At 40.5% G+C, this 24,722-nt stretch overlaps 1 protein-coding gene across 1 annotated transcript; it reads left to right on the top strand.

Annotated features, from left to right (window-relative positions):
* The first annotated feature begins 1,724 nt into the window (after nt 1–1,724).
* Nucleotides 1,725–22,507, top strand: LOC128942506 (sodium-dependent neutral amino acid transporter B(0)AT1-like). The gene is made up of 12 exons (XM_054285026.1): nt 1,725–1,926; nt 10,222–10,362; nt 11,845–11,982; nt 12,897–13,078; nt 13,838–13,948; nt 14,727–14,839; nt 17,251–17,379; nt 18,118–18,274; nt 18,411–18,615; nt 19,197–19,356; nt 21,591–21,753; nt 22,301–22,507. Exons 1-12 carry the CDS (start codon nt 1,725–1,727, stop codon nt 22,505–22,507), a joined length of 1,908 nt encoding a protein of 635 aa, XP_054141001.1.
* Nucleotides 22,508–24,722: the final 2,215 nt, after the last annotated feature.

Genomic DNA, 24,722 nt, shown 5'->3' with positions numbered 1-24,722 from the left:
GCCAGTGGTTGGAACTAAATGACCTTTAAGGTCCCTTCCAAATCACTTTATGATTCTGTGATGACTCTGGGAACAAAGAACTAGGTAAAAATCTAATTATGGTAGTAAGCTGTGCTTGAAAGAAGAGAAGGTGGTCTAAGGGGAGGCTGCTAAGGCAGATCCTGAAGGATCAGTTTAGGAACAAAGTTTTGCCATTCTTCTACTAATGACTAAGGACAAAATTAGTAGCATGGCAATTAAATGTGTTCCTGACACATTCTCAGAAAGATTGGGAATGCTGTAGTAGTATCATTCAGGAAGAGCTGTGCAGCTCAATGCGCTGGTGTAGCAGAAACAGAGTGAAATTGAACATAGGCTTTCAGCAACTCAGAAAAGGAAGTTCCACCACAAGCTAGGAAGTCCTTAGCAGAATCAGTAAAGGAGAAAAAAGTTGCTGCTCCAGTGGTTAATCAGGAGATAGCACATCCACAGACTTGACAGGGTCCTGAAAAAGGCAGACTGAGACATATTTCAGCTCACATTAGGGAAATAGTAATACCTATTGCAAGACCCAGGAAAAATCCGTATGGGCTACTGTATACAGTTGCCCACGTGAGGGATGAAGATTTTTGGTTTTGTAGCTTTTCTATCCCAAGATATTGAACAGCCTCTGGAATCAACTTTGAACAAACATGATAAGATTGCAAAGGGATGCTACATGTGTTCATCTCTTTTTCCAGGGGCTGGACTTACAAGATTTCTCCTAGTTCTTTACTTTGACCACCCTGTATCACTGCAATGAACCTGCAGCTGGCAACATTTCTTATTACATATACAGTGTTTGATTTTACATATAGTCTTCAGTGACAAGTAACTTATCTTTTGAAAACAACAAGGTTCAAAGGGAACAGTGTTGTTATGATTGTGCTGAAATAAAGAGGATAGGAGTAGTATCTGTGATATTTGTTAACTAGTGTTTTTTTTTTTATTTTGACCACTATATCTAGGGTCACTGAAAAGGTGAATGGACCTTTGATTTCAAGCCCGTTTATAAAAAAGACATGTTCTTCAGACCTTGTTCTGTACTGATTAGAGGTGTTGGGGTAAGCAGATTATGCTTATGACTTTAAAGGTCAGATTTTATAATCCCTAATTTTATACTCCATCCTTTTGGTCAGAAGGTTTAGTAGGGTACAATCTGTTACAGAGGAACATTCATTATGAAACATACAATTCTGTAGGCATACACAATTGGAAACTGAACGTGATGATGAGTCACAATCAGTTTATCTTCCCTGTAAAACATGATATGAAATCTCCATATTTAGTCTGAGGCCAGTGGAATCCCACTATTCCTCATTTGCTAGAGCTACATTTGTGTTTAAGTGAGTTTAAACAGGGGAGTGGCAAGGGGTGTTACATATCCTTACAGGTGATTAAGGTTTATAGCCAAATTATCTCCTGAATTACATTAGCTGAAATCAATGTATTCCACTGGATGAACAGACTGTTCCATAAAACCTTGGCAGATAAAGCATTAATAAGTGTCAGAGCTGACTTGGTCAATTGAATGATTTGCTGACGCTTCTTTTTACCACAAGCCTGCACTTACAAGTCCAGTGCCAAAGGTTCAGTATATATAGCTGAAGGCAGCAAATAGATGCTCTCTTTTTGAGCAGGGTTCTGACAAGCTGCCTTTCTCATTATCCCTCACTGGCAGCACTTTCAGGCAGGAAATTTAAAACATGGTAAAGCTGAAGCTGCCCAATCCTGGCCTGGAGGACAGGATACCCTCCCATGCTGAACTTGAGGTCCTGGAGAAAGAAGAGGCAGACTCCAGACCAAAATGGGACAACAAAGCACAATACATGCTGACCTGTGTAGGGTTTTGTGTGGGCTTGGGAAATGTCTGGAGGTTCCCCTATCTCTGTCAGAGCCATGGAGGAGGTAGGTCTTTAACACACCTTAACTAACTTAAATTTGGGTATAAACCAGGTTTCATCTCTCTTTTGGCAAGCAAATAGTGGAATATGTTTAGAACTGTTCAGGTGCTGTGAGAACAGGGATGATCTCTCTAGAAGATTGTATAGCAGAGAAGGTAATTTCACAGGTTGTGATCACACTCTGAAGTCATGTTACTGATGGAAGGAAAGGAAGGGTCTGTTTTTATTTCAGGACACAGGATTGAACAAGGGAGTCTTCCACTGTCCTGTACATAGTTTAGCTTCTCATTCTAAACCAAATAACCCAATGTTGCTTTCCATAGATAGATAGACAGATAGATAGATATAGATAGATACTGTATTTAAAATATTAATAAACTTGGGACTGTTATTCTGCCCATGATACCAAATGATCTTGTTAAAATAGGTTTAGAATAGGTTTTTCATTGGGCTTGGACTGATCCATGTAGAGTGAGTGTTTGTATAATTTGTTCTAGGATTAACAGCCTGAATGAAGTCAACATTAAAAATATTTGTTTAGCTGGTGTTATTAAGTCATTTGAAATCCAAGCATATATTATTTACTGCATAATTTACTGGAACTCCTTAAGGTTTAGGTAAGGACTGAATGGCCATGTTAGAAATTTTGTTTTCTTTTGCTGTTTGTTTTGAAAGGTAACTTTGAGCTGAACCATTGCTTAAATATTATACAACAATATAAATTTTCATTTTCTTACTGACTTTTTTGTCTGCTATCTGGTTATTGTCCATTTTTCACTCTGGGATATGTGTAAAATATATTTGTTCCTTTGCAATATTTGGTCTTGAATGAAAATTTTTGGCTTAAGGAACAGTATTTCAAAGTAATATTATTTGCATGGTGAGATATTTAGAAATTGCTTTCCTTGTTAGAGTAGGGACAACTGAGGGCTCTGTGGGGAGTTGCTCACAGAGACTCAGGGACAACAACAGTTGCAAGAAGAGATGCTGTTATCATTAAGATTTCTCTAGCATGGGCTGATGTTTAAAGTTTGCAGTGCAAACTGGAGGTCATTTGCAGCAGAGTCAGGTCTTGTAGCAAAAAAGTTACAGCACACACACAATCAGAAGTGTTTCTATATTTGACAATTTTAATTTGAAAAAAGTGGATGTATATCTCCAGAACTGATGGCACACATTGGCTTCTCAGATTTTTAAACTTCGTTTTAGAAAGTGGACATGCCTGGATTTCCAGGGTACCTTTATAGGCACTTCCTATCTTTTTGGTGTTTCTTTCCATTGTCATGTGAAATGCAGCTGCAAAGCAAGCACCCAGCAAATGCAAAGAACTTGGTATGGATCATGGTTTTATCACTGATGTCAGTGAAGATTTATGAATTGCTTGTGTGTGTGTCAGTCCTCTGGCAGCAATTCTCTTTCTTTCTCATCGTCCTGTAACTTGTTCTTTCTCAGGAAACACTGTCAGGAACACTGACAGCAGTTAACCCTGGGTTCTTTTTCCCCTGGGACCCTCTCACTCAAATTTTAGGCAGAATTTGAAAGGGAGCACATAGGAAAGGAATTATAAGCTAATACACAGATGTGTGTCCTTCTAGCTAGACTTGCTACCTTCTCTAATATTCTTCTGCACAACACCAAATGCTGTGATTCATATCAATAAACACAAGTAATGCCTTCCTTTTAGAAAGGATTCCCTAATTTCATCACACATAAGGATGGAGAGCTGTTGTGCAATCCCTCCTCCTCCTCCTCTGCTGTACACCTCAGCCTCCCATGGTAGGTCTAAATCCAGCTCTTGCCACCACTGTCCTCCTCCCATGACAATTTCTGTTCTCAAACTTCTCCCTTAAATCAGAAAAAAAAAAGACTGCCTGCTTTTTGAATGGATGCCTTTGAATTTGAACACGTGATTATTTGTATTGTGAAAAAAGAACTCAAAGTTTTATTTCTGAAGACATTTCGGTGTTGGGACAGTTTCTGCCTCATGAGGTTTTGTGGCTCCTGCATCTCTAATTCCCATTCAGCCGTGTTTGCAGCATACCAAGCACCCAGTGGAGGCAGCACTGCAACATCTGGGATTGCAGCTGTCAGATTGCTAAAGGAAACTCCCTGACACCACAAAACCACTCCAGAATAGGATGCTTGTGGTAGTCACTGTGTATGACACCCAGCCTCAGTTGTGCACCCTCTAACCAGCTTCACCCACATCCAGTTGGAAATGGTATTTACTGGGCATTGAAATGGTATTTACTGGGCATTTTGGGCAAGCTTTGCCTTAGTCTTTGCCCCTCAGCATGGTGGCCAAGGTGATTCATTCATCTTTAGATTTGTGTTGTCCAATCAGGGGCACAGATGTGCCTCTATAACAGAGCAGGGTAAAACTGTAACAATTATGCACCTTTTTCCAAATTATCCACTAGAAAGCAAACATGAGTTCACTCCATGAGGAAACTCCATTCTGCCACAGTAGTTCAAGTGCCTTAATCCTGGATGGTGTTTGTCCCCATCCTTTGTGTCTTCACTGAATCCTGAGTACAGAGCAGCAGGAATCCCTGTTCCTGCTCTCCCACTGGGAACAGGGATTATGTTCCTCCTTGGATTGTTCCTGGAGTGACTATTTTAGAGTCCTAAAGCTCAAATTGGATATGATGGTGGATTATGGTTGTCAATTAAGAGATTAAAAAAAAAAACAAACCAAACCAACCAGCTATATTTTGTGCAGGAAATATCTGCAGTGGGTGTGAAAAAGTCCTGTGTGACCACATATCAGATATTAGATATGTGCAGAATCAAGGTTACATAGACTATCTCCTGAAATTTTTTTCTAATTTCTAAAGATTGGCTTTGCTATCTTAACTTCTTTCTTTTTGACTATATGTATGAATGTTTGGATCATTTTGGATGGGTGAGGTCTGGTAGCAATGGTGTGGAGAGTATTTCAGCCAAGGACACTCCTGAATGAGATTGGGTGTCCACCTACTTTGGGAACCAGTGATTGTACATGTTGCATCCCTTATGAAACATAAATAGACTACAGTAAAGCATAAAATTTACCCTTGTGTGGTACTTGGACTTCAAAAAAGGTGGATTTTTTTTCTCTGCAAATTGTCCGCAGTGAAGGTAGTTAGGAACACTGTGTTTACAAGTAATGCTTATTTTCAGATGTTGAACTTAAATCTGGAATTATTTAAGAGCTGCTTCTTCCTAAGCACAGCACTATGATAGTGTTGTCACACTGAGATACCCAAATACACATAAAAAAACTGGTGGTTACATAATTTACTTACTTTTGTTGTCATAGATAATGAGTTTATATTTTTTTAAATAGAAAATTTACTCCAGTGAAATTTAGTGGAGCAAAGCACATTTTATCCTTTAATGTCTTAAAAGTTGTCAAATCCATCATTACCAAAGGCAAAATAGAGTTCAATATGCACACTATGTAAAAGGTGTGGTGTTTGCCTCAGTGATTTCACCAGCTTAATGAGACTGAAATTTCCCTTCATTTGATAGCTGTCTCTGACATTGCTCATAGCTTTTGTTTAATCTTTATTGAGCAACATGTCATTTAATCAACTGTTAAACATTTTCATTTTATCCCTGATGACCATTATAAAAAAGAGGATGCATATTTAATGTTTAAACCATTGATTTTTTAAAAAGTCTCTAACTCTACAGCTCGCATATGGAAACTTTGCCACTGCACGAGGCAGAACTATTTTATCTCTCTGCATGCCACGCTGAAAGAAGGGACAGCAATGACATCAGCAATTCCTCACTTAGCAGTTGATGAAATAACATGTTGCTACAGCTGAGGTCTCAGAATATGTTAGTACAGTAAAACATCTCCATTTGAAGCCTGCCTGCCTTCCCATCATGATGAACTGTGTGCAAGCAATAATGATTTTTTAAAATTTGTCATAAGCAGCTCTTAGATTAGAGAGGGAAAAACAGCTCTACAGATGTTCAAACCAAATATTATTTGTTTTGAAATACAGTATTGAAACAGGATGAGAATCTAATAGCTCAGTTGTAAGGTTTTCAGTCTAAAATATCAGTCGTTTGTGTGCATATATACGGTGTCTGATTTCAGATCATTGATTCGTTTGTTAGGATGGTAAAATTGTGGCAGCTTGAAAAGTATTTTAGTTTATTATTATTAGTTTATTTTTTTGTGTCCCATGTGTACCTGAAAGTGTTCTAGAGGTGTGGGGGTGTGGCACCTAGGGACAGGGTGCAGTGGTGGGCACTGTGGTTGGTAATTGGGCTCCATGATCTTAGAGGTCTTTTCCAACCATAATGACTCTATGATTTTATATGGCAGCTTGCCAAGACAAGTAATTGTTTTTCCATTATAGCTTCTTTCAGAAAACTTGAGGAGAAATTGAGAGAAAGAGAAAATGCAGCAGAGATGGATTTCTGAGCTGGCTGCTAGAATTGAACCCTAGAAACCAAAGAACCCAGGAAAGAGAAAAGTGTTATATATCATAGAGAGCTATAATTTTATTTCTCTTGAAAATATAACAATATTCCTACAGCTAAATATTGGTAGTTTCAAATACATAAAATGCTATTCAAAATGCTGAGTCCTTTGTGGCACATGCCACACATCAGGGTGAATGACTAATCACTGAAAAGTGATTAGTGCACCAGAAAAGATATTTTTATTGAAGCCAATTGCCAAAGGTAGCTCTACAGACATGGTACTCTCAGACTTCTACACAGTATGTCATTTAGCCACACACAAAAAACCTTCTTACTAAAAAATTATCAATTTTTAAAATCAGTGCAGTTCATCTTGCTTGCATTAAAACGTAGTTACTACTGTAAAAATGTAGACTAACAAACTGTTAGTCTAACAGGAGAACTGTTTCACAAACTGAAAACATTTCAGAGGAAAGCCAGAAGAAAAACTGAGACATAGTTTTTGTTAGTCAAAGACCGAAGGACTCATTATTATTTATTTGTAGAGATGTTTGTTAAACTTCCAACTTTGCTGACTGTTCCTCTCTTTCGTCTGTGTCAGTCTATCTCTTCAGGAAAAGGGTTCTGTGGACATCATCTCCAAGAAGGAGAATATCTCATTTATTTTCTTCCTCACTTCTCCCATCTCAGCTACATCCCCCTCTCAGGAGAACATCTAGTCCTTGCAGGAACAGCCTTGCATTAGTGGGGAGCAGCTCTGGGTGGATCTGGGAGCCTCAGGCTGCTGCTGTCTCACTTTGGAGAGAAGTGGCTCTTTTGTAATGCCAGGAAGGAGGGAACTATGGTGATCCACCCTGGTTTTGAGGAAAGTGAACTCCCCTAGCTGCAGATTGAAATTTAGCATTGTGGTCTTAGTTGAGATATTGTTACAAATGGTGTCGGTGCTGAAGCAGACAATTCCTGACTCACGTCTTTCTGACTATATTTCCATGTCACAAACCTGTGAAACATACAGAGCTTACTCCAATTTTTGAGTACCTAGGATCTCTTCCAAAATAAGGCTCTTTCCTCTGTTTCCCACCACTCCATGGACTTCTAAAATTTACTGACTGCAGGAGGTACTGCTGTCAGATGTAACGGGGCAGCCCTCTCTCCATGCTTTGCTGACTGTCACCTGGAAGGCATCTAAGCCAGAAATGGCAATGGACTCCTCATCCACCTGTGCCTGGCATCACTGCTGACAGTGCAAAGGTGTTGCCCACGTTGGCAGAAGGTCTGGGACTCACTGAAACTGTGTCAGACTCAGTCACTGCTAAGAACTGACTGTCTGTCCTTTCAGTTTCTAAAGGCTTGTCCCATTTTGTCTTTATGGACTTCCTTAGCTGTGCTGGAACATGCAGTGGTGTGCACTTAAGGGCCCCTGTTCATCTGATTAGATGTGCAATGCATGCAAATTTGGCTTCAAATAGTTTGTTCTCTGCTGATTCTCCACCCTCTTTCTGTGAATAACACTTCTCATAACTGTTTTACTTTCGTTTTCATAGTAAGCAAGATTGTTGCAGTGCATGCAATGAGATCTCCCTCGCTGTCGCATTCCATCCCCTTACATCCTGATGGCTTCCTTTCCATCCTCCCCCTCCTGATGGGAGGCTCAGTGGGACAACCTCCACACACGGAATCTCAGGCCTTTCACAGAGTTACTTACAGTGCATGGAAGTGCCAGCAGCCATAAATGTGCCCTGGCTCCAGCCCCATGCCAGCCTGACACAGGTTCCTTTGTGTCACACTCTGACCAGGAGCTCTCATGAGGCTAAAATCAGAGAAGCACACAATCACTGTGTTTATGCCAGCAGTTTTAAATTCCAGAGCATTCTCTCTGTCTCAAGCAAGACACCTCATGAGAGTGTGAAACCTGACCCTGCAGAGTTTGTGTGGATGCCTCATCTGGGTCTTTTCTTGTTACCTGCTCTTTCAGATGCCGTATGGTCTCTGCTACGCCACACTCTCAATTCTCTCTGGTAAAGCCCTTCTTGAGCAACAGTAACAGTCAAGTCCAGAAGATGGATCTGTACAGCTACCTAATCCAAACACTTCCCATTTGCACTGAGGATAAGTCCTTGTCACCCTTTGAAACTCAGCTTGCAGTGATTTTAGATCACACCTTGAAACCTCAGCATGGGCTGGCAGATAGCTCAGCTGAGTGCTCCTAATGGAGTCACATCACCTTTTTTGGTCAGGTCACAGTAAGATCACTTGAGGACTTGATTAGAAATTTTGTCCCTGGTCAAAGATCTTATTGAAGAAGGAAGTATACAATCTTTGTGGTCTTTTCAAGCTATGACCTATTGCTCCTTATCATACCTATCAAAGAAAAATCTTTTTTGATAGCTGTCATCTCTGTTGGCAGAAGGGGGAGAAGACCAGGCTGTTTCTGAGCAGCTTTAGAGAGCATTCAAATGTAGTCTGAACCTTTTGCTTTCAGCAGACAGCAAGCAGGCTGATATTCTGATTTAGGATCCATTTTTTCTCACTAAAGTGCACAGTTCACCTCCACTCACGCAGTTCCAGCAGTCTGGGCAGACATGGCTTTCCCTCCAAGGCAGGGAGATTCAGAGATTCAGCAGCACAGTCCCAACACCACAGCTCTCCCTGTTGACAGCACAGTGGGTAAGATTTGCTGCAGGACTCTCAGAGTTGAACCATCTTCTGTGGTGGACACGGCAAGAGTGTTCTATCAGCCTCAGGGCATTTCCTCCAGGTGCTCATGGAGTTCCCTTTATTAAGATGCTGCAGAAGAAGTCTTTAAGTATGACACATCTATGACAGAGCAGTCAGGCAAAGGGGTCCCATGACTATCTTGGCACAGACACAAAAAGAAGAAAGGAAAAAATCTAAAAAGGTGTGCTCTGTGCTCACAGCTCACCAGCTTTCTTGATAGCTTGGAATCCCCAGGAAGTAAATTTCAGTTTCTGGAATGGTTTTCAGTCTTCAGATTTCCTCTTTCACTTGCTATCTGATTTTCATTGCACACATGAGGAAAAAGTCAGTAAATACTCAGACCTGAACCCTTAACATTCTGGTCTGCATTCTTTTCATTGCTTTCAGATTAATTGCTCCTCTCTAGATTAGGGAGATAAAGCCATTTTGTGATGACAGATAACAATAATTCTAATGTGCAGCAATATTCAGGCATTTGACTCTGTACTTTTACAGTGCGGTGTGCTGCTCTGGGATACCTCCCATATCCAAGGTACACCTTGTTCAGGAAAAAACTAAGAATACTTGTCCTATACTAACCAACTTTATCATCATTAACAGGGTTTGAACCCTGCACTACAGATGTCTTCTAATCAAACCCAAACATTGTTGGGACAGATGCCAAGAACTTCTTGTTGTTTCAGGCAGACAGCCCAAGGCTCCTGCCTAATATTTAGGGGTACTTTGCTTAGTTCATTCAACTGTTTCATACACTTTGCATGAGTCACAGCTATAAAACCATAATTTTTTGCAGGAAAAAAACAGGGGAAGTCATTCCAGGACAGTAGCTATCTTTCCCTCACTTGCGATTCAAAGGTAGCTTTTTCAAATTTTAACCTTGAGAGTGTATAATTTCTGTTTATGTGCGTCACTTGGGAAGAATAAGAATTGCTGCCTGAAACTACAGATGTAACTGAGTGCCCTGCTTGGGCAATCAGGAAAAGCATTGCTCAGAAAACAGGGAAGGGTTTCCACAAAGGTGCTTAAGGTTGCTTATCATGTCAAAAGTGCTTACAGGCTGCTTACAGGTCTCTTTATCATATCTCACAAGCCTAATGGTTTTGTTTTGTTTTACTGCTTCACTGATTGGAATTGTTATTTTTCTTATCCATTCCAGGAGCCTTCATGATCCCTTTCCTGATTTTGCTGGTCCTGGAGGGTATCCCCCTGCTGCATCTTGAGTTTGCCATTGGTCAAAGGCTGAGGAAAGGCAGTGTGGGTGTATGGAGCTCTATCCACCCTACCCTGAAAGGGGTTGGTAAGTCAAAAAGCTGCCTGAGAAAGCACAAGTCTCTGAACTGATGATCTAAAAAACAAATCTACTGGGTTTTATTTTGGTGTGTCATAAGAGATTTCAGGATCTATTAGTTTTCCCCTCTTCCTAACTCTCCATTGATAGGTCAAACTAATCACGATAAAGCACAATGACAATTTTGTGTTCACATTCCCAAGTCCTGTGGGTCCTGTTAAAACCTTTCCCTAATCTGACACCAATTTCAGGCCTCAGAGATATTTTCTGTATTATCCATACTGGGTATGGTTAATACAGAAAATATGGTTTTTACCATTAGGATGAATATTTAGGTGTGCCAAAAATTGTTCTGTAACTGTTCTGTGGATAAATATTACTTGAATCTTTATCTGGTAGACTTTATCTTTATCAGCTCCACTTAATTTTACTTTTTTGCTTTTGAGAGTTGCCATTCCATAAGCCACAGAAACAGTATTTTGCAGAAAACACTTCTTCACCACAGTACCAAACTTCTGAGTACAACAGTCCATTTGATAATGTTGTAAAAGCAGCATTGTGCACACAACATAAAAACCTCCACAGCTGCCTCCTTACACAGGAGGTGCCTCTGAACACCAAGAACTATGGTGAGGGTGGGCAGACACTGGCATGGGCTGCCCAGGGAGGCTCTGGGGTCTCCAGCCTCAGAGATACTCAAAGCCTGCCTGGACATGGTCTGGGCAACCAACTTTGGGTGGCCAGGCTGGAGCAGGGGTTGGACCAGGTGACCTCCAGAGATCCCTTCCAACCTCAACCACACACTTGAAAGGGAGGAAACAGGACTGCTTTGGCACCCACTGCATTTGTAAATCAGTTACAAAAGATAATTGTTCATTGCATCTGGAATTTTTTGAGAGTCTTTAGAACGTAGGAGCTCTCAGGAGCTAATGATTAGCATTTACTGTCTACCAGAGAAGTCACCAGAGGTTGATTACTTGGGAACAGGCAGAGGAGGACAGATACCAGGGTGAATTCTGTACCTGGTCACAGACTGTGACTCCTGGCAGCCACCCATCCTGTACAACACCACCCCTGCTGACTTTGCAGGGACCTTGTGGGAGAAGGAGATATTTCAGTCTCATTTAATCAAAATCCCAAGTCAGCTGAGCTTTACATGTGCCCAGCATCCCAAACTCCCTGGATATCAGCTGGCAAGGCTGTGAGCAGGATTGTGTGGTGTCTGTAGGGAATTTGTCCTCTCATGAAGTTGGCTCCAAAGTGGGCATCACCTTCAGTCTCAGAGAGCTTTTAGGATGTAACTCTACGTAGGACTCACCTGTCCAACCTTTAGGCAAAAAATTCACAGTGATAAACATACATCCAAAATGTGCCAGATTTTTTCCATCCAAAATGAGAAGGGAAATGTTGGGTTTGATACTGTGTGCTTTGATATATCTTGAAGACAAGAGTGTTGCAATTTACACAGTCTTCTGATTTTTTTTTTTTCAGGCATAGCATCAATGTTTGTATCTTTCCTGGTGGGTTTATACTATAATACTATTATTGCCTGGGTGATGTGGTATTTCTTCAACTCCTTCCAAGAACCCCTGCCATGGAGTAACTGTCCTCTCAACGACAACAGAACAGGTATATTTCATAAAACATTTTATTTTGTTGCACAGCACAGATTTTTGTTTCTATCAGTTACTGTAAATGAGCCTTTCTGTGAAACAGCAGTAAGGCATGGCAGTCCTGTGAGGCACATTGCACTATTTGATACTTGTGTTTTGTACAAATTCACATTAAATGAAATGTGTCCAGCATGTAATCTTTGAGGCAAATTTTGGTTTCTCTTATGAAACCTCATGGTAGATTTTGACAGATGTGCCCATATTCAGAATATTCACTAAGTGCAGACCTAGTATAAACATTAATATTTTCCAGATTTAAGCAATGTCTGTCATCCATCCCTTCAACAGCCCTCCATTAGCACATTGAAAAAGGACAAAAAAAGCATAATCCATTTGAAACACCTGTATCTCTCAGTATGACAAGTCTACATCTGCTTGGAGACTGCTTGGTGACAGCAGCTTTGTTTTCCATAGTCAGCCCTGCATGACACTGTGTGAAGCAGGTTTTCCTGCTGGGTCTGTGGGCAGCTGTTCAGAGTGCTCTGCCCCTCTCCTCCCACAACAGGCATGGAAAGCCTCATATAAGGGCAGGCCAGGGCAGAATATTGCACAGGCCAGCACAGGGCAGGGAGCTGGGGATTCAACTTGAGCTGACAAGACCTTGAACAATGCCCCACAGAACAGAAGAAAAGATATTGCTGAAGGAGGTGTGGGAGGAGAAGAGCTGCTGTATTAAAATACCTATTAAACAGCTGTCTTTTAAATATCTTATTTTGCCATGAAACTAGTCTCCAAAAATCTGAAATTTTGCCAACAACAAATCCATTGGCATGAAGTGGAACAATTTAAAGCACTGATATTAATTATTTAGCTTCTTTTTCCCCAAGTAAATAAAAGATGTACAGAATGACAAGCATTTTGTGGTTACAGATTATATAGAAGAGTGTTCCAAGAGCTCTCCTGTAGATTACTTCTGGTACAGAGAAACACTGAACATCTCCACTTCCATTGAGGATTCTGGCAGCATCCAGTGGTGGCTGTTGCTGTGTTTAACATGTGCATGGGGTGTGCTCTACGTGTGCACAATCAGAGGCATTGAAACCACAGGAAAGGTACTCTGTCTTGGGGCAACTTTTTATGACATGATATTAATCCTACAATTGTGATCCCTTATTTATACAGAATTAATAATGCTGTAGAAGCTGTCTGGTTTTTGAGTGAAAGCATGTCCAAAACTTTGTGTCATCACTGGGACTGCTTTTTGAAGAGTGAAGGTGAATGAAATGGAATCTGGCTTGATTTGATCTATGTGGAGATTTTTGTGATCAACTTTTTGTGAGTCTTCCTTGTCCTTACAGGTCCTAGTAACACATTTTTAGGTATTATCACTTTAACACTAATATTAATCTTTAATGCAAGATCAAGGGACTCTCTTTTTATTATGGCTATTCTCTTCAAAAAATGCCTATACAGATTTATTTGGGTTTGTGCAAGTCCTAAATATTATCTCTACAAAAGAGGGACCAACATTCAGCAAAGTCCTGAGAGTCCATCCTTCCATCAGTCTGGTCTCAGGGTGTACACTATTTTTGATGCTGCTTTTGAATAATCTGAGTTGAATTTCAACAATGACAATTTCTCTTAAATAGGCCACTATTGCAAAAAAATGTTTATTATCCATGTGTACTACAAATATCACTTCATTGAACATTTTTACTGTAGTATGCTAATTGTGGCTCACTTGAAACTTGCCATTATTGTTACTGAGGAAACCTTGATTATTTCCCTATTTTCTTTACTTAAAAAAAAAAAAAAATCAAGTGTTTTGTTTCATTTGAATGGTTTATTGACTTCTTTTTTTTGGGGGGCAGGCTGTGTATGTGACATCAACTCTCCCGTACGTGGTGCTCACCATTTTCCTGATCCGCGGCTTGACACTGAAGGGATCAACCAACGGAATTGTGTATCTCTTCACCCCTAATGTAAGCCACTGCTTGGGCCATTGCTCAGTGAAACATGCTGTGGTCCTCTCTGTGATTAACAACTGATTGAAAATTAGTCCTCCCCACTGGTGCTTCTCTAACTATCCCTCAGGCACCTTAAAAAACCTTGATTCTGTGAGGCGAATCCTCTGCATTGGAGATGAAGAGGATACATACACACAAATACTTTCTCTCTCTCTCTCCATCCTCCATCAAGAGCTGTTCTAATGAGTTGAATGATCATCACAGAGCAGTGGGGTTGTCATTTATTTGGCTGGATTTATTTTCTTGTATTCTACCTACGAACCAGCCTAAATTTAAAGCATAAATCATGTATTTGGGAGTAGAACCCACCTAATTGCCATATGAACAAAACGTATGAACAAAAAAAAAAAAAAAAACTAAGAGAAAGGTTTAATAATATAACAGTATTTAAACAAAATTAAAACAGGCATCATTTCCATAAGCAGATCTCTGAATGATCATTATTAATGCTTAGTAATAAACACCTTTTCTGAAACCAGGCATGGCATCTGTCAGCTATGCAAAGCATTTTTTTAATCAATTTTCAAAATACTTACATAAAAACTTCAGATAGGTTTTCTTTTATAAAAAAAAAGTAAATTTGACTAAAATATTGACCTATTTGTTGAAATTCTTCAAGAACAGTGAGTCTTGCATGGTTAATGTTCTTGTTTTAATTCTTGTTTCAAATCTCTCATACTCAGTTTAAATACCAATGTTGGATGTGCTTAAAGCTGTGTGTCTGATGCCTCAGGTCAGTGAGCTGGCGAACCCAGTGACATGGCTGGATGCAGGAGCTCAGGTGTTCTACTCCTTCTCCCTGGCCTTTGGAGGCCTCATTTCATTCTCCAGTTACAACTCTGTTCAGTAAGTAGCCAGGCAAAACCCAAATTTTATATGAATATTTCATTCTTTCAAATGAAACATCTTTATTTTGCCCTGCTGTTGTGCTGCTTGGGACTGGGACAGCCTCCCCTCAGAGATGTAAGGTGCATCTCCTCTGACTGCTCCTAGCCCTCCCAAAACAAGATTTCAGGTCCCTGCTCTGGCTGACTTCCTAGAGAAAGACGTGGTGATGCAGGATAGGAAGAAGGGGACTGGCTGCCCAGCACCAGCTGATGAGCAGGAATTTCCTCTCTGGGAGTGCTCAGTGCATGGTGATGCCCTTGGTCTCAGAGCAGGTGGTAAAGCACATCTTTCAAATCAATTCACAGAACACAGTTTAAAACTTTAGCTTTGAGATGAAGAGATATATCTAATCTTGAAATTTAAATTCCGTTCCTTTATATGTGTGCTTTGGGCCAGGGAGTGAGAAATCTCATCACCCAGAGACTGATTCAGCCTGCAAATTATGATGCAATGCTATATTCTACATTCTCTCATAAAATATTGCAGCAACTACCAATGCCTCTTGGTGCCTGCCATCCCTTCAGAACTCTTGAAAGGAAAACTGTCTGGAATTCACTAAATGTAATATTTTTGATAAACATCTGTCATGGTTTGATGCTGGCGCAATGCCAGTGCCCCCATGAAAATATATTCTCCCTAGTGTCTACTGTGAGATGTGACCAAATCTCAGCACCTATTGGTTTGACCATCAAACTCCCAAAATCTCACTTCCTTTTCAAAACAGGACAGCATCTCTGAATTAAGTTTTGGATATGTGGTTTGGTTGTGCATTCAGAGATCTGTGTTTCAGTTTTGGTTAGGGTTCAATTACCCACAGCAGCATTTCAGTCTCTGAGGAAGTTCCTTGCCACCACTCTTGATTTCAGGTGTTTTTGAAAAGACCTGAAATTTTTGGTGTCTGCAAGTCTCAATGTGAGGTGTCAAGCCCTGCCTAAGGTCCAAGTCAATGTCTCACAGCCATGGGGTCAGACCTGGGAGCATCCACCTTTCCAAAAGACACAAAGAAAAGGAGCAGTGTCCTCTGGGTTTTCCAACACACAGGGCAGTTCCATTCAGGCCATGTTCAATGCTCAATGATCCATGATTTAAGGAGGGAACTGAACAAAGTCACCAAACTCCCAGGGAATATAAGTAAGAACATTTCCATGCAAATTCCACAGTGTTACCCTGTGGTGTTGGGCCACCTGCAATCCAGCACCAGCTCGACCAGGGGTCACTGAGTCTGCCCCTGGATGGTTTGGGAGTACAAAAACATCAGAAAATACAATAAGGTTTCAATGCTGTCAAGGATTCAGTAATTCACAATGAGAAGGAGCTTGAGCATCTTGCTTTCTCTAAAAGGAAGAAATGTTTTTCAAGCCTGTCATTGAGAATCTCATGTTACATTGCAAAAACTGACACAAGACTACAGCAAGGAATTTCCATTCAATGTCCTGCATCCAGGAGATGCCTATTTCCAATGCTGTAAATGGGGAAAGGACACAGTGTGATAGATCTTGGTTGGACAAGTTTGTCTCTCCTCTTGAACATGCTCAGAAAATTAATGACAACATCAAGTTTATCTCAATACCCCTTTCTTGCCTAGGACAAATGAGTTATCTGCAGTTTTACAGCCTTCTCTCACAATGATTAACTAATTTAATATTGATATTTTATCTTGTCCCTCAGATGAAAGTCTGTTTCTGGCTCTGCAAATTCTTTGCATTAGCACAGACACACTAGCAAGAAGTGCCTGCAGCAGAGGCATTTCTACAAAGAGTTTTTCTGTCCCATCTTTTCAGCATAACGTTACATTGTTCTTCCAAAACTTGGGAACATTTTGAACCATCTTTTGTTCAACAGTCAAACAAAACTGTTCCCAAGTGCTCTTGGCTGCTGCAATTTCACCATACCCGAGTGCTATGAAAAGTGAACTTGTGCTCACTTTTCATGTCTGATATTTGGATTCAAGCCCAAACCTTTCACCTTGCAGCACAATACACCAGCAGTGAAGACACAGCCTGTGGCAATGTGTTTCTGCACACATCCATGACAAGCTTGAAAAGGAGGAGGCTCTTTTGCTCCTGTTTTTTTTTTTTACTTTACTTCACAAGAATCAAACATGAAAACAGCTCAGGCAATTGTTCCTTATGAACAGGTTATTTGAAGAGGGAAAAAAACGCCAAAAGAAACCAAACCCATAGCTATTAAATTGCTTAAGGCACCAAGTTTTAATTAACTAAATCTAACAGCACTACTTGTGTGCTTTTAGAGGGTACATTAATGTACTTATGCATCCTAGACTATTTTTTCTTAGTCTTGGTAGCCAGTTTTATAATTTATTTTAGGAATGTGATTGACATCCATTGTTTCTTCTCTTTGAATTGCAGCAACAACTGTGAGAAAGATGCTGTGATCGTTTCAGTGATCAATGGTTTCACATCCATCTATGCTGCCACTGTCATATACTCCATCATTGGGTTCAGAGCCACAGCAAGATATGACGACTGCTTTGACAAGTGAGTTACTGGGGGGAAAAAAACCCCACAGAATATGCAGGTGTTTGTTTGTCTGAGGCAGCTCTGTTAGCCTGCTGACAGTGGATTTATCATTTGTGAATAATTGCAGCTCTTGACTCACATAGCATCAGAACCACTCATTACTCATAAAAATACAGAATCTTGTGGAACAAACCCCATAGAAAGTGATAATTGCTTAAGTCACCTTATTTCCTACATAATTATGTTTTTCATTATTCTCCATGCTGACATAGGGTATGAGTGTAATATTCCTTGTTCCTGTGTTAGCTCTGTGTTTAGGTTTCCTCCTGGAGAGCTCAAAAGCTCAGGTCTCATCAGAGGTGCCTCATTTTACCCAGGCAGTCAGACTCTGTGGTTTCCAGTCTAGTTCCTCCACATTCAACTGTGAAACTGCATGATTCACAGCTGCAGACAACTTAGACATTCCCATAAACCACCCAGTCTGGGGACTGGTGTTCAGTTTGCAACGCTAACACAAGCACCCAAATCCTGCATGGGTTTCTAGAGTGCCCATCCATTTCGAATCATCTGTGCCATGAGAGACAGTGTTATATTCACCTTGGAAGAAAGAAAATCACACATGCACTTCTGATGGACTTTCCAATGCCAAATCTGATCTTAATATTTTAAACTTAATAACTTGTTTGATGATGTAAATGAATCCTGATGATGCTTACAAATTAATAATTTCAAATTCCTTACATTTCACTTTTTCAGGAATATTCTTACTCTGATGAATGCATTCGATTTGCCAGAAGGTAACGTAACCCAAGATAACTTTGAACAAATGCAGCAGCTGTGCAACTTGACTGATCCAGATACTTTTGCAACCCTCAAGTTTGAAACCTGTGATCTGGAAACTTTCCTGAATGATGTAAGTTTAACAACGTAACAGATATTGATACCTTAAATATGGTGGGAATGCATAGAACTATTTAATTGCCAAGTCTAGTGACTACCAATGTAAATTTAAGTGCTCTGTGATGTTAATGATCCTAAATCTTCCCCAGGGAGCTGAAGGAACTGGCCTAGCCTTTATTGTCTTCACTGAAGCAATCACCAAAATGCCTGTCTCACCTTTGTGGTCCATCCTCTTCTTCATCATGCTCTTCTGCTTGGGTTTGTCATCTATGTTTGGGAATATGGAAGGTGTGCTTGTGCCTTTACAAGATCTCAAGATTATATCCCCCAGAGTGCCTAAGGAACTTATTACTGGTAAGTGCATTTTTAGACACTAGTGACCTCCCCACCCTGCTCAGAGAGCATCCTGTGTGCTGAAAAAGCAGCCCACCTCACTGCTACCTTCTGATCTGGAATGGTATAAGACTCCCAGATAGCCTACTGAAGATTTTCCATGTTCCCCAATGGGGCAGCTCGTGTGAGGTTCCTTCTGGGCCTGCAGGCAGCTGTTAACCCTTAGGGCTGCCCATCAGCCTGCTCCTGATGACCACTGACTCCTCCATTGGGAAGCTGAAGGACCTGAGTCCTTCATCCGGGCAGGATTTCTCTCAGAGCAACATTATCCCATCATCTATGGGGAAGAGGACCTCTTTTCTCTCCTCAGCCTTCACCATTTTTGTCTGCCACATCTGCCACCTGTGTAATGTTAGGAGAGTTTTGCCCAAACAGAAGCCAGCCTCCCCAGAGTGCCATTAAAAAATAAAGTGGTGGCCCTCAGGCTGCAAGAGTTACTCTTTAAGCTTTATAGCTACTGGGGAAATACTTTTCTTTCCCATTTTGCTTTCACTTTCACACCTAAGTGTGCTGTTGTTTTTGGTTTTTTTTTTTCCCCACAGGTCTCGTTTGTTTGGTGTGTTATTTGATAGCTTTCATTTTTGTGCTGAATTCTGGTAATTACTGGCTGAGTCTATTTGATGGTTATGCTGGCTCTATTCCCCTGCTGATAATTGCATTTTGTGAGATGTTTTCAGTCGTCTACATTTATGGAATAGACAGGTATGAAATACAGCTTAACCATTACTTGATATCAATGCATAAAGTGATTATTGTTGCATAGCTACAATCTCACTGCATCTCTGTGCACAGAATTTCTGTTATAGAAATCAATGAAATTATGCAGCTATAATTTAGGGTTCTTATATGTTTCAGGTTTTTTAAAGAGTTCTCAGTGAAAAGAAATAATGCTTGCCAAGTGTTTGTATGTGAAAGCTTTCCACTTTATTAATACATTATAATAAATAATGCTCTTTAACAACTAGTTCAAATAAAGATATCCCTAAGATATTGCAAGAGAATATAAGCATCAATGGAGTGCATTAATATGAAAGCAAATAGTTTATTTTTAAAGTAGGCATCAGAATGTAGATATTTGCAACAGTTACGTAAGAGCCACTATAGATCATTTGCCTTTTAAATATGGTGACATTTATAATAACTCTTCTTCAGGATAATGGCATTAAACATTTAATTAGCAGAAGCAAAGTACACACACACTGGCACCGAGCTGAAAGTTTAACCCAGAGTTATATCCCAGGGGTGTTTACAGGGAGTGCTAAATGATGCTCTCCAGTACAGGGATCTCCAGGCAGGCTGCAGACATTAGTTTACAGCAGCTTGCAAATCCAGGCTACTGAGATACGTTCTTAGCTGATAAATCCAGGACTTTATCAGTTGGAGCAGTGAGAAATTATCCTCTCAACTTTCTACAGGTGTAATAAATCAAGTTTCAACATCTTCATGTTTGTAATAAAAACACAAGAAATGTGAAATAAAGTACAGGGAATTCAATCACCCACACGTTTTACTTGAACTTGTGCCAGATTCAGCTACTGCTCCTGGCAGTGGGATGAATGCCCTTGTGACCCATTTTCCCATACTTTTATGTTACTTAAGGAAGCATGAATCAGGTTAGGTAAATTAGATGGTGTACTCTTGAGAAAGAAGGCTTATTTTAATTTGTTAAGGCCAGAAAAAGCGATGTAGATCACTTTTCTTTCCCTTTAAAATCTCTGAACTCCTTATAAAGTAAATTAAAATAATTCCCAGGACACAAGCATAGGTTGAGTCCATAAAGTGGGGGCAAGGTGTGTGTTTGTGTTTGATTGAGAAAAAAGCCTCATACCAAACTTTAATATTCCTGGCCAGTACACACCACTGTAGCCCTCTTTGAGAGCAGAGCTTTTCAGGGCTGCCCAAGTGTGGTGTTATCTGCTCCAGATGAGTTTCTGTGACCTTTTTCTGAGAAAGGGTCATTGTTAGAAAGATGGCTCTGTTGCTTGAAGGAGAACATGTGGTTATCCGTGACACTCGTAACTACACCTGAACACGCACTGCAGTCAGGACATGGGGCTCCATGGCTTTTAAGACACTCAGATCTCAGAAGTTAGGGATGAAAAGATAAAATAAATTTCCATAGTAATTGAGATTCTAGTGGATTCAGTGTGTTGTTCATAGTTGAAGGACCAACTCAAAAGTCCCCTCAGGCTTATTCCCATAGGACATGCAGGAAATCCAGACAAAAGGACAAAAGCAGAAACCTGAAACTTCCAAACTGTTTTTTAAGGTGTGTGCACAAGGTGTTGCATTATATGTAGAAGACATAAATTGGTTCGGGAATGATGCAGACATTACCACTCTCAATGCAGGGCTTGTTTCTTCTTGTGGAAATATTTTTGCCCCACTGACCACTGCATGTTCCATGAATTATCCAAATAACACAATGTAGGTGTTTTTAATAATGTGTAAAGTTAAGAAATGTTTCATTATTCAGCCTGAGAAAACTGGTAGATATCCAAATTAGACAAACATCGTATTATAATCTAATTATTAAATTATTTTATTTGCTTTTGTTCTTTTTAAATATTGTATCACTCCCTTTAATTTATGCAGTTCTGAGATACTTATCAAAAAATTGTGAAGCAATACTGCAATATGTTCTGGCGAAAATCCATCTGCACTGACTCTTTTCTGTTGAAGCTATTTCACATATCCTCACAGACATCTTCAAGATAATACATCTCCAAAAATAATTTTCCAAACTTGCAATGATATGTGCCTTAATTTGAACTAGTGAGGTCTAACTCCTGATCTTGTAAATTCTGCTCTCAAACTGACATTAGCAAATTCCTGGGAACCACAGTAAGCGGTAGTTTGGATTTCCCTGTTTCTGAGCACGCATTCTCTTATCCTGGCCAGCTTTTTAGTCTGAACTTCCTGCTTTTTGTTCCTAGGTTTAACAAGGATATTGAGTTCATGACTGGACACAAGCCCAACATTTTCTGGCAGGTTACTTGGAGACTCGTCAGTCCTCTCATTATGTTAGTTATCTTTTTCTTTTATTTTGTGGTGAAAGTCAACCAAGAACTGCTCTACAGTGTTTGGGACCCTAACTATGTAAGTGTGTAAACCAAAATATTTATTTAGAATTATTTTAAGTATTCTTCTTTAATGTAATAGTCATTGTCAGTTATATTCATCTTCCATCTGAAACAGTTTTCTGGCAAACTTGCCACAAGATATGGAAATGGGACTGCTTTCTTTTCTCCTCTTTTGCAACCTCACTTCCCTCTTATTAATGTTTCGGCCCTCCCTCACCCTTTGATTTCAGCCTTCCCACAAAAAGGCCCTGGTGGCCTCTCAGGCCCCCCATGCCCACATTCCTTTGTGCCAAGGAAGATTTCCAGTCCCCCACTCTCCCTTCCTGGCTCTTACTGCTTTCATCCCATTTTCTTTATATCACTTTGAAGTAAAAATAAGCCCAAAACAGCTGAGGCTGGAAACCCTTGAGCTGAAAGCTGCTGTGGAATTGGCAGACTGTTGTGCCATTATGGCTGGCCAATGTCCTCATCACATTTTTGATCTGTTGAATTACTGAATGTGTGCATGGTCCCAGATATTTGCTCCTCATGACTTTCTACAACTTGGTTGTTTGCTCTTTCAGGAGGAGTTCCCCAAAACAGAGAAGGTTGAATATCCCCCCTGGGTGTATGCTATCATTGTAATCCTTGCTGGAGTGCCCAGTTTGACCATCCCTACCTTTGCCATCTACAAAGCCATCAGGAGCCACTGTCAGAAAAAAAATGATCGTGCTGGCCTCATCGCTACATCTGAGACTTCCATTAATGGAAACTTAAAGTATACATCATAAACCTTTCATTTTTTCAAATGTGGAAGGATGCCCTGTCAGTGAGGAAAGTAAAAAAAATATATTTTTATGAATCTGGAGTTAATTTTATTTTCATTGAAGGGTAACCATGTGTTGTTTCCAGGTAAACATTTGCATAACAAGGCAATGAACTGTGAAGAGTTGATGGCCTGGCTTCTGGAAGCAAAAAAAGTGACATTTGCAAGTGATTGGGGCACCAGGCCAAATAATTTGTCCCTTTCTGGTTCTGAAGCCAGCTTGTTTGAAACTGGCTTCTAGCCCCTGTGCTTGGGAATGCACTGTGCATGAAGTGACTCTTCCATGTGTAATCATTCTGGTTGGGTGGCCAATATGAAGGGTAACTTAATGCTGTCCTCTCTTGCAAATTAAATTGTTTTTACTTTACATACCACTGTGTTGCACAAAGCCACTAATATTATTTGTTTCATAGAGAAGTTTAAATATTTAATAAAAACATTTCTAAGTATGAGAATGACAACTTGATTAATTCAGAATTCTATATATTTTATAAATTGTCTATAACTTCCAAGTTCCTAGCAGATAGTGCTGCTTTTGCTGATGACAGGAGAGGTAATCTTGCAATGGGGCAGCAGCAGCTCAGGACAGAGCAAAATCTGCCTTCTGTGGCACCTGTGAGCAAGGGGTGCACCACTTGCCTGGGGGATCCGTGCTGATGGCAGATCCAAGGCACACCAAGGTGCAAATCTTGCTCCCTGTTGCCATCAAGGTAAGTGGCTCTGGTTCATGTGCATACACAAACACACACACCTGACAACTATTTGAATTTTTTAACTTCCTTCCATGTGACCCAGTGGAGCTCAGTGAGGGATCGCATTCCTCATGTGGCCACCAGAGAGGAAAGGGGCACTGTTAGAGCACACAGGCAGAGTGCCTGGAGCAGTGTCCATGTCCCCTCTGGATGGGTGATCCTCTCCATCCAACTGTCTGTGTACATGGACAGTCATACACTTGTGTAACATTGCAGCAGTTCCTATACCCACCTTTTGAAACCAGAATGGATCCAGTTTAGATCCTCATACTGGTTGTAATCAATGTACTCTATTAAAAGGAATAGGTACACTTAGGGTATATTTACTCAAGAATGTATCTTTAGGGTAGTCTATCTCCTCTAAATTGAGAGTAAAGTGCATTGCATTGAAAATTAAGAGTAAAGTACACATTGCATGTGTACTTCATGGAATCATAGAATCAATGGTTTGGGTTGGAAAATTCCTTGAAGATTATCCAATTCCAACCCCCCTGCCATGGGCAGGGACACTTTCCACTTGGCCAGGTTTCTCCAAGCCTATCCAGCCTGGATGTGCAGGGACAGGGCATCCACAGCTTCTCTGGGCAACCCATGCCACAGAATCTGAATGATTAAATTAATTTACATTTAATTTTCATTTTTTAAAAAATTACATTAATGTAAGTAACTCTTTAAACTATTTGAAGATGTTATTCTTTAATAGGAAGAACATTTTTTGTCTGATTTTTCTGCTGATAAACAGCTCAACAACCAGGAACGAGCAACACTATGTGTGAGGTGGCTGGCTGTGGTGCCAGGTGTGGAATTTGGGGTGTTGGTGGAAGGGCCCAAGCCCAGCCCAAGGCATCTCCTGATCAGAAGAGCAGCAGGGAAAGGAGTGATAGTGGTGTGTGCCCTGGGGCCATTGACATTGTGCAAGGGCTGCCAAACCACCCTGTGTTTCCAGAAGTTTTTACTGCTACTGAGGTCCCAATGGAAGCAGGAAACTGAACCTGAAGCTCTGAGACAATCCTGGACAAGACACTGGGAAGTTGAGTTGCTCTATCTGTGAGCCTGGATATTTGCAGGGGTGTAAGCAGATGAGCTGTAACAGCCCAGGGAGAATCATGCAGCCTTGATCTCAAACTGGCTTCTGGCTGGATGATCTGCAACCTGACCCCATTTGTGTGCTTAGCAGCAGAGCAGGGGAATTTCTGGGGAAAACAATTCGCCTTTTATTTTGGGAAAAACAATTCACCTTCACTTAGAAACTCTTCCCATTTGGAGAGGGGAATCCAGGCATAAACTGTTTGTTGATTTACTGAGGCAAGCAAGCTGACTGGCTGCTCTGTTTAGTGTGAACTGATTTGGCATGCACACCAGCAAAACCCTGGTATGACTGAACGAAAACAGAAAAATATTCTCACATATTTTCAATTGAAGGAAAGC

This window comes from Melozone crissalis, unplaced genomic scaffold, assembly GCF_028551555.1.
Source record: "Melozone crissalis strain CALT ecotype California unplaced genomic scaffold, PUWL_Pcris_2 ptg000042l_1, whole genome shotgun sequence".
Taxonomy (NCBI): Eukaryota; Metazoa; Chordata; class Aves; order Passeriformes; family Passerellidae; genus Melozone; species Melozone crissalis.
The sequence above is the reverse complement of the archived record's forward strand: the minus strand, read 5'-3'. Positions and strand labels throughout refer to the sequence as shown.

Coding starts and splice junctions, on each gene's coding strand:
- LOC128942506 (XM_054285026.1), top strand. CDS start 1,725: ATGGTAAAGCTGAAGCTGCCCAATCCTGGCCTGGAGGACAGGATACCC. Junction 13,949..14,726: donor TGTATCTCTTCACCCCTAAT/GTAAGCCACTGC, acceptor CTGATGCCTCAG/GTCAGTGAGCTGGCGAACCC. Junction 21,754..22,300: donor GTGTTTGGGACCCTAACTAT/GTAAGTGTGTAA, acceptor TTGCTCTTTCAG/GAGGAGTTCCCCAAAACAGA.